Below are 19523 nucleotides of genomic sequence, written 5' to 3' on the forward strand. Positions count from 1 at the left end.
GAGTCACAAGTATGTTGTATCTTGTGATAGCGTTCACATGATACATTGCTGTCAGTTCATCACTGCTAATTTCAACAGATAACCTGTCTGAGTCAGTATCTGAGGACAGAAACTTTGTTTTAAACTTGAGGAAAATAGAATGGCCTGACAGCGACAACCATGGAGCTGTCGATGAGGTCCTTTCCAGGGCAGGGTGGCACGTCAAGGGCCTTCTGCACAGTTCCCTCATCCCCCTCTGCTGAAAGCCCGTCCCTGCTCCGTAGAAGGAGAACACGGAGCAGAGGCCAGCGAGGCTGAATGATGCAATCCGTCGCCAAAGTATTTGCTTCTGAGAAGGCGGCCGCTCGGCTTGTGGTGGGGTTTGGCCGCCTCCCAAGCTCCAGTACCGGCCTCTCGGCAGAGGGAGACGGAGTCGGTCGGGGCGTCCTTCCTGCAGGGAGACTGGGGCTTTGAACAGATGCTCTTAGTGGAAATGACTGCGGTTGTCTCCTGGTATTCGAAGGCTCCATCTCCTTCTCCTTGCCACCTTTCGATGCTCCTGGGAAGACCCGAAGAAAGCGCATCCCTGCCCGGGGGCCGCTGTGCCATGCGACGCTCCCTTTACGTGCTCTTTGAGCCAAGAATTAAAATTCCTTGAAACTGCTTTGGATAAATGGCTGCATTTTTTACTCAATATGGGGTTTTGGCTTTTGTAGCTAAGCGGGCTTTTAGTTTTGTCCTTTTTATTCTATTGCTCCTTGTAGAGATTTTTCTAACCGCTGAAGTGCCTTAACAATAGCTTAGCCATTGGCCCAGTTAAACATGCAGTGAAAATTGCTTTGAATGTGGTATTAATCAAAGCAGCCATTGAAATGAAAGGAGAACTGCTGAAATAGATTTGGAATAATCTGGAAATTAAAAGGGCTAGTGCTGTGTAGGGACGGCTGTTTTTCAGAAAGGGCTTGTAATATTGGGTGTAGTCTCCTTGCATAGCCACAAGAAGTCCATTTGTTTCAGAAAGTTCTGAGCATCCACCTTCTGAAAGTCCGTGTTTCCTAATGGGGCCTCAACACTGGCAGGATACTTCTGTGTATTTATCATAAGGAGCATAAAGAAATGCATTTATATAATTAATTTAAGGAAAACAGCTGCTTAAAAAAATGCCAGCTTTTTGTAAGCGTTAGGTTTAGTTTCTTTTTTTTTTCCCCCTGAACTAAGCACCACTCTTAGGTCAGGTCTGTGCTAAATCCACGTGCATAAAAATCTATGTACGCATTATTAAAAATTACAGTTGACTTAGGCGAGTGTACTGTTAAATGTAAACCCAGAGATGTTGTGTGCATGGTATATACAGCAGGGAGAATCAGAACCCGAAGCTGATGGAAAAACATGCCGGTGTTTTTTCTTCTGCTGACGTACAAGTCTAACGACGTTTCTATTTCTTATTCAATTTCTAGTGGAACTGGAGCACAGGATTGATTTCGAGCTCAGGGAAGGTCTTGTGGAGAGCAGATACTGGTCAGCGGTAACATCCCACACTGCCTACTGGTCATCTCTGGATATTGCTCTTTTCCTTCTAACCTTCATGTGCAAACACGACCAGGAAGAGCCTGACAAATCCAATTTAGACGCTATTTGAGTTTTTGACTGGGGATGGGGCGGGGTGGGAAAGGACATTTTAAAACAAATGGCACAGAACTGATGTTTTACTGTTGGGCTGCAGTCGAGATGGCATGGAGGTTTCAGGTTTATGTGCATGTTTGGATTTTTTTTTTCCTATTTCTAAAGAGCAAAAATGATTTGTATTTAAAAGCACTTTATAGTTTTAAACATTTTGCAGTGCTTAATTAGACCTGAAATGATTCCAAATTCTTGTTGACTTTGACTGTACAAAAAGCCAGTACAACGTGTAGCATCCCGTAAGCACGGTTGTGCAGTGTGCTTGGGTGACATACTTGTTGATGACCATGATTGCTGTTTAGTTCATTAAAGTACAGAAGATCAGTTGATTAAAAAAATGAAAAAAACTAAATTAATTTCCATTAACCAAAATACATGTTAGATACAAACCTAAAACTGCCATGTTCTGATGTTTTATGTATCCGTAAATAACAAACGATGGTGTCAGTTTTCTAGGACTTTATTCAGCTCCACATCCTCGTATCCACAGTACCACTGAAAGACCATTCTGACTGCTGCCTTCTGAGGGCGTAGTAAACATGACACATTTAGAAACTAATGCTGAAAAAAGCATGAAGCAAATATTTGAAATACTGTAATTATAATTTATTATTATCTCTAATTGTTTCATTTTATTCCAGTGTATAAAACATTACTTTTTTACTGGTTTCTTTTGACATAATTTAAGAACCACATTTATTTTCTACAGTGTTAAGACTTTTTCTCAGAAATACATATCTTTGTACTACTATTCAAATGAATATATGGACACTGTGGCACACTTTAAGTATTTTTTCATTAAAAATAAATATTTGTGGTTTCACACAAATGACATCAGTCACATTCTTCTCAAAGGTAAGGAACTGCCTTTGCTTTTTAGGTCCCAAGTGTTTTGTGGGCGCGGGAAGGTTTTGACCTCACGTGATAATTGGTTTGCAGAGGATCCAGCTGTCTTTTGCTTACCATTATGAAATGTATATATATGTGTGTGTGCATTTGTATAAAAATGGATGTCTGTGTATTTATGCCCAAGGAACCTATCAAGAGGCAATAGAGCAGCATATAATAAACTTGGTGAGGCCTGAGAATAGGAGAGCTTAGATCAGGTTTGTATCTGAACCTGATTCAGGAGGAGTCAAGAGAGAAGTGCTGTGATGAAGGGGAATAATCTCCAAATGAAACACTAAAAGGTCATTGCCGAGGTTATAAAACATCGTGGAAGGCTCGGGAGTAGAAGTGTCAGATATATGGCCTCTGGCAGAGGTATTTACGATCTGTACGGCACATGTAGAAGCTGCAGAATCTAAACTTTTGTTTAAAAGAAAAATAATCAGGCTGCGGTGCTGGTGAATGGCGGTGTTCTCAGCGTTAACAGATGTGGCAGCATCAGCCCAAGCCAGCAGCCAGCCTCAGCCAGCGGCTCGGAGATGTGGAAACCACCCAGGCATCCCCTCCTGAAATCCCGGGGGGAGAGAGAAGGTTGTTCTCCCGGATAACAGCGCTCGGGCTGTTTCTTGGTTCTCCAGTCCGTGGTGCAACGGGGAAGGAACTGGGAGCTGGGCTTGTATGTTGGGGTTGTGGGTTTAGGAATCATTATGGAGGGGGAAAAACAACGTGAATAAAAAGGGAAGGAGGAGTGGAGGGGAATGGGAAGGGAGGATGATGACAGGAGCAGCGCTACTATAAACGCAGTGAGCCCATACCCAGCAAAGATGTTCAGGCGGTGTAAAAGGCCAGGCTTCAGCGTGGATCCCTGGAAAAATCCATCTAGCCTCAGCGGGTTGTAACTCTCCTGCCTGACATGTTTACCTTGGTTGATGAACAATCATAAATAATTAAAATAGCCCTTTAACAGAGAGAAGCTTGACATGTCTGCTCCAGAAAACAGGCTTTTGTTTACGTTACTGCCTTTCCAGATAAGTTGTTTAATCAGCTCTTCCTAATTAGGAGAACTTGAACATAAAAGGAGAATCTCCTTTTATATTTACAACGTGCAAAACGTTTCCAAATGTGCGTGGTTTGTGTTTCGGGACTTGGAGCTGGATCCTGCCCCTGCAGCGTTCTGCCCTTACACTACTGGATCTACACTAGATCTCTGCTTAAACGCTGTAAACAAAAGGGAGTTAATTCCTACAATTCTTGTGGTCTCTGTAAACTCCGCTGCTGTCCAGAACACGTTTCAGATTTATGGAATCGCTGTTCCCCTCGCATCGGAACACGCTGGTACTTGCTGACTGCTCTCCATGTAAGGGATGAGATCCTACTTTTATGTACGTACCCCTGGGTAAACCAGGGACGAGACAGAGCTGAGAAGTAAACCATATTGCTGGCAGGAGAAGGGATACTAAGGACCAATACCTGTTCATCCCTTAGCATTTTTCCCAAGTTAATGGACGTGTGTATGATTCTGCTCTAATTTGTGACTTCATGGAGCATCCACTAATCTCTGAGCTGAACTACAAAGGTAAAACATACCTTGAAAGAAGAAATGGAGATTTATTCTGAAGTGTATGCGAAGATGTTAAGCATGCTGTGGGCAGACTTTCATCTTTTTAATCCGCAGAAAGTGTCTCTCATCCTCCTGCAAAGATGAAATAGTATTTGAAAATTAAATTTTGAAGTTGTTAGAAAAAGGGTTGCCCTGTTTCTAGCCTGCAGTGGAACGAAGATTCAAGTAGGGTCACGTCTCTGCATGCTAAAGTCTGAATTTCACGCTTAAAACTTTCTGGTCAGATGGTCCGTGGCATAATATAGAGCTGGAATGTCCTGGCTTCCAGTTACCGTCTTGTTTTCATCTGCAAGAGCGATGTTTAGCTTTCCAAGCTGTGTTGACTGGTGGTTTCTTTTGAGAAACCAAGATAAGGGAAATGCACTGCGCAGTTGTCAGTCTTCTGGCCGATACTGAGCTGCTTTCTGAAACTTGCCCTTGAGTACTTTGTCCACATTTCATGCTTACAGTTTTTTTGCTGCGAGGTCATTTTTGCAGATAATCAGCTTTAATTTTTTTTTTTTCTAATGAATTCCATCCCTTTGCTTTAATTACTCTGCCATGGTTTTACCACAACCTCCCTTCCCCTGTATACGCTCTCTCTGCCGTTATTGCCTGTGTTTCTGGAGTCAGAGGCCCTTTGCTTTATTTTACCATGATGGTCTAGCTGGCCAACTTTGATTATTTTATCTCCTTTCCTAATTAGTATCATTAGGCTGAACTGAAACATGATTCACATTCTCACGTATATATTACGCGTGGCTGCCGCCTCTTCCTCCTTCATGGCGTTCAGTTGACCTGGTGCTGGTTCCCCATGCCGCTTCTCAGTCGGGCTGACTCTGCCCGTAGCTCCATCGCTGGGGATTGATTTCTTTTTTTTCCAGTTGAGTTCATGAATCACGAAGTCAACTGTTTGCAGTTAGGTAGTTAACGTATATTTGTGCGCCCTCTGCCCAGCAAGTTTATTAAAGATCCATTGTTCCCCATTTTTCTGTGATTAGCTTGGAGATGAGGTTTCTGCCTCCGCACATCATTTTTCTGCTGAAGTCGGGCTGCAGGTGGTTGACCCGTGGTGTTGTACAGGGTCACAGAATCCCAGCATGGCAGGGGTTGGAAGGGACCTCTGTGGGTCACCCAGCTCAACCCCCTGCCAAAGCAGGGTCACCCAGAGCAGGCTGCACAGCACCGCGTCCAGGTGGGTCTGGAATATCTCCAGAGAAGGAGACTCCACAGCCTCCCTGGGCAGCCTGTTCCAGGGCTCCGTCACCCTCAGAGGGAAGAAGTTCTTCCTCATGTTCAGCTGGAACTTCCTCTGCTTCAGTTTGTGCCCGTTGCCCCTTGTCCTGTCGCTGGGCACCACTGGAAAGAGTCTGGCCCCATCCTCCTGACTCCCACCCTGCAGATATTTATAAACATTTCTAAGGTCCCCTCTCAGCCTTCTCTTCTCCAGGCTGAACAAGCCCAGCTCCCTCAGCCTCTCCTCGTAGGAGAGATGCTCCAGTCCCCTCCTCATCCTCGTAGCCCTCCGCTGGACTCTCTCCAGTAGCTCCTCATCTTTCTTGAACTGGGGAGCCCAGAACTGGACACAGCACTGCAGATGGGGCCTCACCAGGGCAGTGTAGAGGGGAAGGAGAACCTCCCTCGCCCTGCTGGCCACACTCCTCTTGATACACCCCAGGATGCCATTGGCCTTCTTGGCAGCCAGGGCACACTGCGGGCTCATGGTCAGCTTGTCATCCACTAGGACACCCAGGTCTCTCTCCACAGAGCTGCTCTGCAGCAGGTCCGCCCCAAGCCTGTACTGGTCGTCTCCCCATTCCCCACCATACATCCCCAGTGGGTGTCCGGGGTTCAGTAAGCTTCCAGTAACAGACTGCCACGTACAGTGAGTTACTGTCACTTTTCCAACCATTATCTCACTGGTTGCTCTCCATTCGCCAGTGTAGTGACCACTTTTCATCGCTCCCCCAGAGTCTGTGCCTATTGTCTTTGCTGAGCTTGCGAAAAGTTTTCGAATCTTTCTTTAAAATGTCACCCATGTGACAATCCCATTTTCTGGTTTATCTGATGGGCTTCAGCCTGGCGTTTTTCTGGCATTCCATGTTTGATCTGCATTTAATAATATTTTCCACAAAAAGCAGACTTTCTCTGGGTTTACCTTTTCCCTCCCTCTTCTGTAGATATTTTTTATCTTTTTTTTTATCTTTTACGCTTTGCTCTCGAGCCTTTTCTGAAGCGTTTGGTTTTCATTTCTGCTTTGTTTTCTGTCCCCTGGAATTAAAGCTTCCTTCGTGAATGTTTGAGCGTGGCCTGTGTGTCCTCAAGGCTTAAAGTGGAATCTTGGAAACCCACTTGAAACCCTTCTGATCCCGGAGACTTCTCCTGAAAGCTCCGCGTCAGCAAAGCCCAGCTGGATGCATTTAGCTTCCAGGATGGGTTTGCATGTCCTCTTCGCTGCGTTTGTGTCTTCTATCAGTCAGCTTAACTCTCAGACTGACAAAGCACTTTCTTGTCTCTGTCGATGAATTTTGGCTTCTTGGCGAGAGTGGATCTGGGCTGGCCTCTCTCAAGACTGGTTCCTTGCTCTTTGGGTGTCTCCTCCCTCCCTGGAGGCCCATTTGACCCCTACTTCGCTACGGATGTCACAATGGTCTGTGTTTCTCTGCATGCCATTGCAGAAGCACTTAAAACTCACACAGCTCCCAGTATGTTGACACTGTCTAAGAGGAGAAGTCCTAATCCGTGGAGAGAAATGCCTGGCTATCAAAGTTTCGGATCGCCCTAGAGGTCAGCGCTCTCTGGTCCCATGAGAAAGCAAATTCCAACATGAGCCTTTTCCCCCGAAAATGCCCTATGTCCCCAGCTGCAAGTTGCAGCAGCTCTTGGCTAGCAGACCTTGGCCAATCATTTCCCTTCAAGAGTGAAAAGTCAATGAGTCTTCTGCAGACATGAGATGTCCCAGGAGCAATCTCTTGTGGTTTTGGAATCCTCAGTGATTTATATAGAGTGAGGGTTTTCATTTGACAGTTCTGTGGGCATCTGCCACAGAGTAATTTCTCTCTTTGTTTCTTAAATAAAATACCATTTCTTGCAGCTACTCTGCCCATTCCCTGGTGCCTCATCGATTGTAAGCACGGACATGGGAGAGGTGAAGTGCGAACTTCCCTACAGACTGCAGCCCTGACCAGGCGCTCGAGCTCTAAGGACCCCACGTCCAATTTGTTCTTACTGGTTTTATGGCACTTTCAAGATGTCCTTGAAAGCCAGCATCTCATCTCAGAGAGATCCCATATTTTGTACTTGAAGAGCAGCTACTTAAAGAGTCTTACGATTTCATCATACCCCTTGATAAAGAAGATCCTTGATTTCCAATTTAAAACATGATTTTCAAGCATGTTTGTGCCAAAGCATCTCAGGTTTGGGGGGTTTACTATGTTCTGCAATTTATAAGAAGGCTCCTTTAGCTTGGGTTTTGGACTCATAGTAGCTGTTTCACGTAGAAATTAATCTTACCCAGTGCCTTATGAATTTGGGTTTTTTCCTTTCTGATGCGAAAGCGCTGGTAATACCTCGGACCACCTCAAGCTACCAATGTGGTCCTCCTTATGCTACTTCTCTAACATCCGGATGCCAACCCTGCTGAAACAAAGCTCTTCCCTTGGCTTCGGTGAGTGTTGCATCCCGTTCTGCGTGCCTCTAATGCTTGTTACTCTTCCTACCTTTTCTGTATAATAAGGATTAGATGGGGGAATAAAAGGCTCTGGCATTTAGGTTGCCAGCTGGTGAGCAGTGAACCCCTGAATGTCTCGATTGAAGAGATACCCCGCGATCTGCGTTGGCCTCCACGTGCTGTCGCACGCTTGTATTGCACCCAACAGCCTCTCAGCAAGCAGAGGCTTGAAGCCTGGTTTTCTGTTCACATTCTTCTGCCCGCAAAGCCCAGACTGGTTGGAAACCTCTGCTGGTTTTGAATCTGTGACATCTCTCCGTGTACTGCTGTCTCTCACACCTACCCAAAATGAAACGAGTTTGTGCCACCACCGGAAAAAGGCTGCCGGACCACATCGTCTCTGGTGTATTTTCACAGCTTGTGTTTTCAGAACTGAGTCACCGACGCGTGCTGGGGTTTTTGGACTCCAAATATTCACGTTTTGCAGGGTAAGGACGCAGCAGGCTGGGGATGGAGACAACTTTGATTACCTTTGACAGTGGGAAAGGGGATTGAGAATGATGGAGCGAAGGTGGGTGAGCTGGGGTAAATGGCCGTGGTCCCAGGGCGGTGGTGCTTGTGAAACCTGGGTGCTGAGTTGGCCGGTGCTGCAAAAGCCGGCGTGCGAGGAGGGTGCGGGGCCTCCCCCTCGGCGCAGTTTGCCGTGGGGCTGCCGCAAGCCCTGCACTTGACAGACTCCCCACCAGCTCCCGGGGCGGGTGCTTCCCGGTGTGAATCGGCGTGGAAAACGCAAAATGGCAAAAATCTCTGCAAGGTGAGAAGAGCCCTCCGAAACGTGCACAAGTGTTTGGTCTTCCCAGCTTTCCACCCCACTCCCGTCCTGTTGAGCTGAAGGGCCAAATGAGGAGCATGCCTGGTGTTAGTCTAAAAATGCCAATGTCCTCCCCCAGTAACTTTCCAGAATGTTTGATACTGCAGGATTTGTCAGAAATTTTCACATCCATAATTGCTTTTAAGTAACCAATGCTTCAGTTTAAAAATAACGATCTACTTTCAGCATTGCTAGGTGTGCTTTCGGTAAGGAAATGGTTAGGTCTGTTTGCAGAGAAGGACAGACGCTTCCAAACCAAACACCGTTTATCTGCCTGCTGGTCTCTCACAGGAGTGCGTTCCAGCCAGGCCACCACTACGTTCCACCACTGTTTCCCCAACTAGCTACAAGCAGGACACTGAGGGGCTGGAGCGCGTCCAGAGAAGGGCAGCGAGGCTGGGGAGGGGTCTGGAGAACAAGTCTGATGAGGAGTGGCTGAGGGACCTGGGGCTGTTCAGTCTGGAGAACAGGAGGCTGAGGGGGGACCTTCTCGCTCTCTACAACTGCCTGAAAGGAGGTTGGAGTGAGGTGGGGGTTGGTCTCTTCTCCCAGGTAACCAGCGATAGGACGAGAGGCAATGGCCTCAAGTTGCGTCAGGGGAGGTTCAGATTGGATATTGGGAACAATTTCTTTACTGAAAGAGCGGTCAGGCATTGGACCAGGCTGCCCAGGGCCGTGGTGGAGTCCCCACCCCTGGAGGGGTTCAAAAGCCGTGTGGATGTGGCACTTGGGGACATGGTTTAGCAGGCACGCTGGTGTTGGGTTGACAGTTGGACTTGATGATCTCAGAGGTCTTTTCCAACCTTAATGATTCTACGATTCCATGATTCTATGACTAGTTTTACAGCTGCTGGACTGTGAAGGGTCCTTCACTTCATCTCTGTGCTCTGTATAAGGTGCTGTGCTGTTGGAAAAGGGATCTTTAAGCAGCTCGGATGTGGCACTGGTGTTCAGCCTTGTGTGCTTCGCAGGAAAGGCTTCTACTGCAGCAGCAGCTGAGTGCTCTGTGTTTACAAAGCGCGATGTTCGGATGGGACAGCTACGTCTCTTGGCACGCTCCTCGGGGTTTCTCCTTTACGCTTATCAGACTGTCCCTTGCATGCAATAGGGTGAGAGGTTTTTAAATTCTCGCATAAACTCGAGTATTAAAAATCAGCAGGGGGAAGGGCGGGAGGCGAGGTTGCTTTGTGGTGGTGGCAGAAAAGGGAAGAGGGGAGCAATGTTCCTTCCAACGACGCGTGCTCCGCAGAAACCTGCGATCTCCTTCGTGCCGGAGAGACCACAGAGAGACCACATCTGCGTTTGGGGGGGGGGGGGGGGAAGAATGAAAAAGAAAACCCCAGGCTGATTAAATCAAGGCAAAGTTTGGCAGCGCTGTGGAACAGCCTGATGCATATCGGCCAGCACGTGTTCAACACATGTCGTAGCTTGATGATCCCATCAGGAGACGCGGGCGCGGGGCGGATGGCAGCGAGCAGGGCGAGAGCCACGGCCCTTTCCTGCCGGGAAGGGCTCGGTCCTGGCACCCTCCGACTCCGCAGCGATCCCTTCCCGCTCCCCGCGAGCACACCAGGGCTGAGGGGCTGCTCCTCACCCAAAACCTCACTGCCCCAAGGCTTCTCCTGGTGGCACTGAATCGCTCCGGTGACCACGCTCAGCCCGGGGACAGCCCTGCAAGTCACCCTGTGTCCTGCCCACCTAGGTGGGACCTCCTGGAGCTGGGAGAGGGAGCCCACGGCTGCACGGGTGTCCCCGGGGAACTGAAACCCATTGCTGAGCCTGGCCCGACCCCGGGCGTTATCTGGTGCGCAGTCTCCAGCCCAGGAGAAGCTGGCCTGAAGTTCCATGCAGGATGCCGAAACTCGGACATGGATGGATGCCTCAAGTCCAAGGCGTCTTCTCTGACCTCCTGCAGGCGATGGCTTCCCACCCAGCATCGCCGGGCTGCTTTCTAGGGATTCTCCACGTTCTTTCCCAAGTCGCTGGGCTGACCGAGCGTTACAGCTTTGACATCTGCGACCACAAAGTCTCGGGGAAAAGAAAAAACAACGCCGAGCGCTGGTTGCTTTAGGCTGCCTCTCCCTGCAGTGAATTTCGATGCTGAATAACCTGAGCAAGCGGCAGTGCCTGAAAACCTCTGCAGACCGCGTTGGTCCTGCATTCTGCAATGCGTCCTATTCTTTTGTTCTAGCTCCCCAAAGAAAATCAGAGTGGTTTTGCCAATTCCCAGTGATATTTCATAATCGCGATGGCATTCTTGGCCTCCTCGGGTTTATGATTTATGGTGACGTATTCTCAGCCTTCTGGGGGAAGCAGCAGCTCTGGCTGCAAGCTGTTTCTGTGTAAGCATTCACGTTCTCCTGAGTTTATTCTATGCTGTCTGGAGAAACCATGTGTCTACGCAAGCATGGATGGCCATGTTCTGCGCATTACGTGTGCCTGCAGAGTGCACTTGTTTCTCCACCGTCTAAGCTGTGTTGAAATCAGGGTTTTAAAATGACCCTAAAAGCTGCCGCAAAATAATTTTACCCTCTCCAAACAATTTACTTAATTAACCGGCGGAATCAGTTCTTGCTGACTCTCCCTGAAGATCCCCCTCCTGAACAAGATTTTTTTTTCTTTAGATTTGGATGAAATGCAACTGTTGAGTCATGAGTTTTCTTTCTGGCTCGGTGGGGAATGTTGTTCACAATACTGGCTGTTGCCATATGCTTTTTTCATCAAGTAAAAGGGTGCAACTTTTTTTTTGCTTCCCCCTCCGCTGACTCACTCCCCAAATATGTTTCTGGTTAGGATGCCTTGCGACTTCTTCCTGACATAAGGTTTTCTAGTTTGCAGCTCGCTTTGCGAATCGCCCCTGCGAGCCCTAAACCATCCCAGCTCCTGGGAGGAGAGGACGGCTGTCCCGGAGAGCGGAGGGAGCCCGAAGCTGCTCACCTGGTTCTTGGGTGCTTTGTGCTTTTGGTAGCTCTCCCGCCCCAGAACTGGTTTGCCAGAGGCCGGGCAGCCCTGCTCCGATGCCCGCTGGTGCCCTTCGCACCCTGGCTGTGGATTTTTGCGCCTGGGCAGTCCAGGAAAAGCCCAAGGGAATCTCACAGAGATCTCCCTTCTGGAGTAGGTGAACTTGGCATTTGAGCTGTTTGCAAAACGATGCTTTTAGAATCGTGATAAATTAAGGAAGGGAGACGCTGGCTGCAATATAGCTTAGAGGAACAGACAGACAGACACGTCCCTTTCTGACTTCTTTTAAGACATTGCCTTCAGGCCTCCCTTTTGCTGTCCCCCAGAGCTCTCAGTGCAGCAATCTGCACCGCTGATGCCAAATTTCCTCGGAGAGGGCAAGTTAGGAGCACGGGGCAGAGCCAGCCCCATGCTCCCAGCATCCTGCCCTTAGCAGCGGGTAGCTTCCAGCACTTGGCCAGCAGAAGGAAACAGCTCCCCAAAAAAAGCGGACGATAAATCATTCAAACGACGCTTCCTGGACCTGACCTGGCAGAAAACAGGCTTGCACCTGTGAGCGTGGGACTGGATTGCTGAAAACCAGCGCTCATCGCACCCTGCTCGTCAGAGCTTGCTGCGGCGGGGGCCATGGGTGCGCGCCCCATCCTCACCCCCAAAGTCCAAGCAGCCAGGGAGATGCCAGAGGCCGGGAAGAGCGGCTCTCCTCTTTTCCAGCTAAAGGAGCAGAGATGCTGAGGGTTAAGCGGCTGGCCCAAAGCCAGGGTGCTTGGAAACGAGCCCATATCTCCCTCGTATTAGCTGGGACATGATGGCGTAGCATGCCTTGCCCTCCTGGAAATGTCACCCATGATCTCTGGAGCAGCCATCCTGCAAAGAAGCATCTCCTCCTTTTTTTTTCCCACCCTCAACTTGCTCTGCCTCGCAGGACAATCCCCATCTGTTTGATCTTCTGCGATGCAGGAGAGCCGCAAGGCGCCAGCCTTCGCAGCCTCCCTTGCAGTGCTTCTCATTTCCTACAGCTTTGCCTGGAAAGTTATCTCCGGGCTTACTCGTGCTGGGAATTTTCCCAGTGGCCGCTCCACTGGCGCGATGATGTGGGGAAAGTTATCCCAGCTGAGCGGCTCTCCAGAAGCGCGTCCCTGGGTGTTGGGTGGATGGCCGAAGACACGTCAGGGCACCGAGAGCCGGCACCGCAGGCTGGCCCTGCCTGACCCTGGCACCTCTCCCAGGGAAAGAACGCTGGGAATCAGATCCTCCCTGCCCCTCCTCAAAGCCTGAGAGTTGCTCTTCCCCGTGCTGCTTGGGACATCACGCTGAGATGACTCGCCATGACCCCAAGGCATTTGGGTACAGAAGGTGGCAATCGTCATGTGCTAAAGCCACCTGAGATGGAAGCTCTGCTCCCAGGACGCGGGCTTTCGTACGAAGGGGTTCGCCCCGCTAGACAGCAGGTCCCGCGTTCACGTTGGGGTCCCTTCTGGCACGGACACATCATTTATAACCAACCCTCCACGGGGCCTCGGTAACCTCACCTCTGAGATCCAGGAGAGACTCCTGCAAGACGATGCCTAATTTCCATGCAATTTGATAGAACTTTGATGTTCTTTGCTGTTTTGTTTTGTTTTTTCTTCTTTCTTCTTCTTTCCAGTGCTGCTGCCACTGCTTTTTCCTGGCCTGGCGCTGTCATCGTCCGGTGTCATCACTCAGGAGATGGAGGGGGAGGTGTTTCCTTGCAAGGAACAGACGTTGGAATAACCCATCTTTGCTCATCTGGCAGCACCTCCAGTGCCTGAAACACGCTGGAGAGATGTAAGCAAAGCCTGGCCACACCACGGCCTGGCAGAGAGGGACAGGTGACTCGGTTCTTGGAAAAAATACTCTCAACAAGTACAATCTCCTGGAGTCTGCCTTTAAAAAACAGAAATCTCCCAAAGGAGCTGATGGAGCCCAACGTTCGTGTTATTTAAAACGGAGCAAAATACCTGGGGAGGAACAACCCCAGGCACCAGTACAGGCTGGGGCTGACCTGCTGGAGAGCAGCTCTGCGGAGAGGGACTGGGAGTGCTGGGGGACGACAGGGTGACCATGAGCCAGCAGCGTGCCCTGGCTGCCAAGAAGGCCAATGGGATCCTGGGGTGCATCAAGAGGAGTGTGGCCAGCAGGTCGAGGGAGGTTCTCCTGCCCATCTACACTGATCTGGTGAGGCCTCATCTGCAGTGCTGTGTCCAGTTCTGGGCTCCTCAGTTCAAGAAAGATGAGGAGCTACTGGAGAGAGTGCAGCAGAGGGCTACGAGGATGATGAGGGGACTGGAGCATCTCTCCTATGAGGAAAGGCTGAGGGAGCTGGGCTTGTTCAGCCTGGAGAAGAGAAGACTGAGAGGGGACCTTAGAAATGCTTCTAAATATCTGCAGGGTGGGTGTCAGGAGGACGGGGCCAGACTCTTTCCAGCGGTGCCCAGCGACAGGACAAGGGGCAACGGGCACAAACTGAGGCACAGGAAGTTCCAGCTGAAGATGAGGAAGAACTTCTTCCCTCTGAGGGTGACGGAGCCCTGGCCCAGGCTGCCCAGGGAGGCTGTGGAGTCTCCTTCTCTGGAGATATTCCAGACCCGCCTGGACGCGGTGCTGTGCAGCCTGCTCTGGGTGACCCTGCTTGGGCAGGGGGTTGGGCTGGGTGACCCACAGAGGTCCCTGCCAAACCCCGAACATTCTGTGATTCTGTTGAAAATTTGTGTTATTTAAAATGGAGCAAGAGCTGGAGGCTCAGAGCTCAGTATAAACATTTCCACGTTTCCGTGTAGTTGGGAAAACGAGTGAGGTCTTGGGAATATCTTTTCACTGGCCGTGCATTCATACACGCAGTCAAGATACTTTCCTGTACCACCTCCCCCCCTCTGGTGCCCTGCCAAGGAGAAGCTTTCAGGTCTTGCTCTTCCCCATCTGCACGGCCGCCAGCGTCAGGGACGGTGCTGGATGCAGGGCTCTGGCCGGTGCCGTGTCAGGATTTGGGCTGTTGGATGGGGATGGGGTTTCCCAAAAGCAGCCGGTCCTCAGTGCAGAGAGCTTTGGGGAGCCAAACGAGGTGATAAATGCTCTCCTGTGCTCCTCCGTGCCGCGTGAGCGTGGCATCTCTGCATAGAGGGGCTCATGGCAAACCCCAGGTCTGCACGCTCTGGCCCTGTTCATCACTTCACAAGTCAAGGTGGGAGGGCGGAGGGGGCCTGGGTTGGGGTCCCAAACCTGTCCGGTGCCCCTGTCCATCCCTTAGAGGTGGCATTAAAACCCCCTCTGGCTCATCGGTTCAGTTCACCCTCCCCTGGGCTCTCCCTCTGTTTGTCCCGCCCATGGAGCAGCGGTTCCAGCTGAAGCCATGATGTCCATCATGGCAAATAGCCACCACCCCGTCTTGATAGGACAAGGGTTGATGGTTTTAAACCAAGACAGGGTGATTCAGACTAGATTTAAGGAAGAAATTTTTTACAACGAGGGCGGTGAAATACTGGCAGAGCTCGCCCAGAGAGGTGGTCAATGCCCCATCCCTGGAAACACTCAAGACCAGGTTGGACGGGGCTCTGAGCACCCTGACCCAGGTGAAGATGTCCCTGCTCACTGCAGGGGATTTGGACCAGATGGCCTTGGAAGGTCCCTTCCAACCCAACCCATTCTGTGATTCTATGATCCCTCTGCCATGGAGACCTTCTCTCACTTGAGGCTTCTCCCCCTGCGCCGGTCTCCTTCCCAGGAGCTTCCCGCTGGCCTGTCAAGCCACTTCAGACCATTGACCTGATTTTCTCCTCTTCTCCCTGTGTCTCCAGGCTGTTTCCTATCACGCTGCCGTGGGGCTTGGCTTCTCCTCCCACCCTCCCACGGCTGTGCGCAGCGGCAGCTTGTCGTGCATTCCTCTGCATCGTAAGCTCCGGCTTGCTATCTAAGGAGTTGAAGGATATTTCCAGCTCAAGGCTGCCAGAAAATACTGGCACCCACCTCCAGCTACCTTCCCCTCGTACACACATCCAGCTCCTCCAGCGCTCTGATACTCTGCCATGTTTAAAACAACCGTCGCCTACAGTCAGCTCTCACTGCGGCGGGTGATTTTCTGGCTGGTTTTTTTAATTTTTTTCTTCTTTTCCAAGCCCCAGCTGGTTTCTGCAGTTTCTTGCCCCGGTGACTGGGCTTGACTCTGCTGTGCCTGCTGCACGAGAGCGGCAGCTTGAACCGGGCTGCAAAATATGCAGCACAACCTCGTCGTAGCCTTTCCATTCCCTGGGGAGCAGCAGGTCCAAGATGTGACCGACCTGCCATCATTGCTGATCCCATGAGCACCATCCTGCTGTGCCTCTGGAGCAATCCCAGCCCAGCTTCCCACGGCATTGGCCGGCAGCAGGGATGAAGGGTCCTGGCCCACCCAGCGCTTGCCACCTCTCTGCTCCCACCCGGGCTGCGTCGCTTCCATTTTTGTTGGCCCAAGGGAAGGTATAGCAGTGATGTGTTCTCCATCCTGAGGTCTTAGCCACACGCAGCTGCAAGGACACGAGTGGACGGCCATCCTTCTAGCGCTTTGTGGGTTCGGGGCATCCTCAGTGCCAGATTCAGCACAGAGTGGAGTGCAGAGATTGCCTGCAAGTGGGGACTGGACCAAGTCTGTGCATGGCACTGATTTCAAGCCCATCTTTGGAGAGAATGAAGCTGCTGCTCTCTAGATCAGGTGGCAGCTCCAGCATCCTCCTGTTTAAGCAACGAGCCACCAAAAGCTTTTCCTGATCGGAGAAGGTGGGATAGCCCCACAGGCATAGAGCAAGCACATAGACCAACTGGGATGCGTGTTTTATGGCTCAGCTTTAAAAAGCTCTGACAACGGTGATTCCCCTCCCGCTGCAGCCCTTCACTCCCTGACATCTAAACAGTCTCCCAGGAAAGCTAACCTGACCCTTTCTTTAGCTGATTTGCCCATTGCTTTTTGCCTATTCATTATGGAAACAGGGAACAGAGCATTGCTCCCTCTTCCATCCTTCCCTCTTCAGATAAACCCTCTTTCATTGACCTGAAAATGTTATCAGCTGGCTTTCTTTCTCTAGGGTAAACAGCCCGAATTCTTACAGCCTTTCCTCATCGGGCACCATCCCATCTCGTCACAAACCACTGATGAACTGGGAGCAGGGGTCCCCAGAGGGGACCTCCTCGAGCTGACCTGTCCCCAGGTTGCAAGGGGCACAGGGCTGCACCAGAAACTGCAGGTGCACGACAGCACCCTTGGCTCCAGACCCCTGTGTGTCTTCTAGGAGCTCGCAAGTCACTCCAATTTCATGCTTCAGTGGGGTTTTAGGGATTCCCAAAATCCCCCCACACTGCCTGTTCCTGGCTGGCTGACAGCCCACCTCTCCTTCCTACAGGAGCTGCCCATTGCTCAGACCGCTCTGCTCGGAGGCCAAGTTCATCCCAGCCAGCTGATTCAATAACATCTACCTTATTAAGCCACTCCACTCTGCTCTGTCTCTGTTTTTCCAGCGCTAACTGCATTACCATCCCGCTTGCATCTGACCTTTCTGGTGAAGACTGAAGCCAAAAAAGCACAAAACCATCCAGCTGTCTGGGCGTCATCCGTCTCCAGCTTCCCCCGTCCTAGAGGGAAGTAAAAGGTATCATCAGCTCCCTCACCCTTTATTAGATGCGTTAGTTTTCTGCTTGATGTTCCCCAAATCCCTTTATTCAGCTCAGAAAACGTCAGCACAGCACTGAGAGCCGAAGTGATCCGCAGCAGACAGACACGGACGTGGGTGGGAAATCTGAGCCCAGCGTCTGCTGCTGCACTAACCCTCTGGTTTCTCTGCAGCCTCCCGGCATTATTTTCACTGCAAAAGTGTGCATTTTGAGGTTATTTTTGACCCCAACCTGCACACAGGGGCTGTTTTTCTTTTCCACCATACCGAACCACACCAGCCATCCCAAGCAGCAAGATCCCGGCTCCAGCGGTGAGCTGCATCGTCAGTGGCTGTAAGTCACTGCCGTGCATCAGGCCTCGGCATCTCCATCTGTAAAATGGGGACAAAATCACTGCAGTCTCCTTGGCTGCAGCTGTTTGTACCTGGATCTAACCAAGGAATTCCAGAGAACAGCCCAAACCCAGCAAGAGGAGCTGGGGTATGCTTGTGTTCCGGTTAAAAACAAGACAGGAGAGCAGTCTGGGGGGCTCTGGGGATCCCCACGGATGCCCAGTTGAAGTGGTTGTAGGGGTTGTTGGGCAGAGAGGAACATGATGAGGTTCAACAAGGGCAAGGGCAGGGTCCTGCACCTGGGGAGGAACAACCCCAGGCACCAGTACAGGCTGGGGCTGACCTGCTGGAGAGCAGCTCTGTGGAGAGGGACCTGGGAGTGCTGGGGGACGACAGGGTGACCATGAGCCAGCAGCGTGCCCTGGCTGCCAAGAAGGCCAATGGGATCCTGGGGTGCATCAAGAGGAGTGTGGCCAGCAGGGTGAGGGAGGTTCTCCTTCCCCTCTGCTCTGCCCTGGTGAGGCCCCATCTGCAGTGCTGTGTCCAGCTCTGGGCTCCACAGTTCAAGAAAAATGAGGAGCTACTGGAGAGAGTCAAGCGGAGGGCTACGAGGATGAGGAGGGGACTGGAACATCTCTCCTACGAGGAAAGGCTGAGGGAGCTGGGCTTGTTCAGCCTGGAGAAGAGAAGGCTGAGAGGGGACCTTAGAAATGCCTCTAAATATCTGCAGGGTGGGTGTCAGGAGGACGGGGACAGACTCTTTCCAGTGGTGCCCAGCGACAGGACAAGGGGCAATGGGCACAAACTGAAGCAGAGGAAGTTCCAGCTGAAGATGAGGAAGAACTTCTTCCCTCTGAGGGTGACGGAGCCCTGGCCCAGGCTGCCCAGGGAGGTTTTGGAGTCTCCTTCTCTGGAGATATTCAAGACCCGCCTGGACAAGGTCCTCTACAGCCTACTGTAGGTGACCCTGCTTCGGCAGGAGGGTTGGACTAGATGACCCACAGAGGTCCCTTCCAACCCTTACCATTCTGTGATTCTGTGATTCTGTGATTCTGTGATTCTGTGACTCTGTGACGATGCTGGGTCGCTCTCCCTGCACCCACAGCCTGGGGTCCGGGGCAAATTTGGGTGATACACAGGGCGAAAGTGCCCTGCACGACGGCTCTGTCAGGGCTGTGCCAAAGCCAATGCCCCCCTGGGGCACTCGCGCTCCTGGTGCCCGCATCGCGTCGGCTCCTTTGCTCGGGTGCCTGTTATCAGCCCGGCTTTCGCAGGGCTCTGACGTGCGTTTCGATAAAAACCCTCGTTCGGAGCTTTTTGTTCTCCAGCAGAGCATGAGCAAAGGCGGCAAAACCCTTGCGGCTCCGTCCTCGGTGCCCTCCTCCTCCTCCTCCTCCTCCTCCTCCAGCTCTCGCATCTTGCCGCAGCAGGGATGGGATTTATTGGGAGGGTGTGACTTATAGGACAAAAGTGATTTATGGGGCTGCTGCTATTCTGGTTTGGCCTTTGGGGCTTTGCAGCCTTGGGGAACTCCCTGCTTCCTGCGCCGGCACGGCTCCCTCTGAGTCCCTGATTCCCGAGGCTTTGAATGCTTTTGGGATCGGGCGATGGGAATGAAGCGGTGGCTTTTCCAGGGGGCTGTTGCTGCCGGCTTCTCCTTCCTTCTGGCTGGGCCTGGGGGCATTGGGCAGCTCCCCCCGGGAGCTTGGGGCCACATGGCTCCTTCTCACGACGCCAGACGAAGGGGAGGCACGGGGTTTGGGGGGGCTAATTGGTCCATGAGGGTGTCCCAGCTGCCCGCTGGTGTTTGCTCCCTGCATCGTGGGAGGGTCTGGGTTTCTCCATTCACCTCCTGAGCTGCTGCTGTCATACCCCTGGTCGTGG

General features: G+C 51.3%; 1 protein-coding gene across 2 annotated transcripts in view; it reads left to right on the plus strand.

Annotated features, from left to right (window-relative positions):
* DDHD1 (DDHD domain containing 1) overlaps nucleotides 1-1640 on the plus strand; it is a 72564-nt gene extending 70924 nt beyond the window's left edge. For both annotated transcript variants that reach the window (XM_075427177.1, XM_075427178.1), the window contains one exon: nucleotides 1437-1640. In XM_075427177.1, coding sequence (XP_075283292.1) covers nucleotides 1437-1618 — 182 coding nt within the window. In that variant the 3' untranslated portion in view covers nucleotides 1619-1640. The remainder of the gene's footprint in view (nucleotides 1-1436) is intronic.
* The last annotated feature ends 17883 nt before the right edge of the window (nucleotides 1641-19523 follow it).

This window comes from Opisthocomus hoazin, chromosome 7 (genome assembly GCF_030867145.1).
Source record: "Opisthocomus hoazin isolate bOpiHoa1 chromosome 7, bOpiHoa1.hap1, whole genome shotgun sequence".
Taxonomy (NCBI): domain Eukaryota; kingdom Metazoa; phylum Chordata; class Aves; order Opisthocomiformes; family Opisthocomidae; genus Opisthocomus; species Opisthocomus hoazin.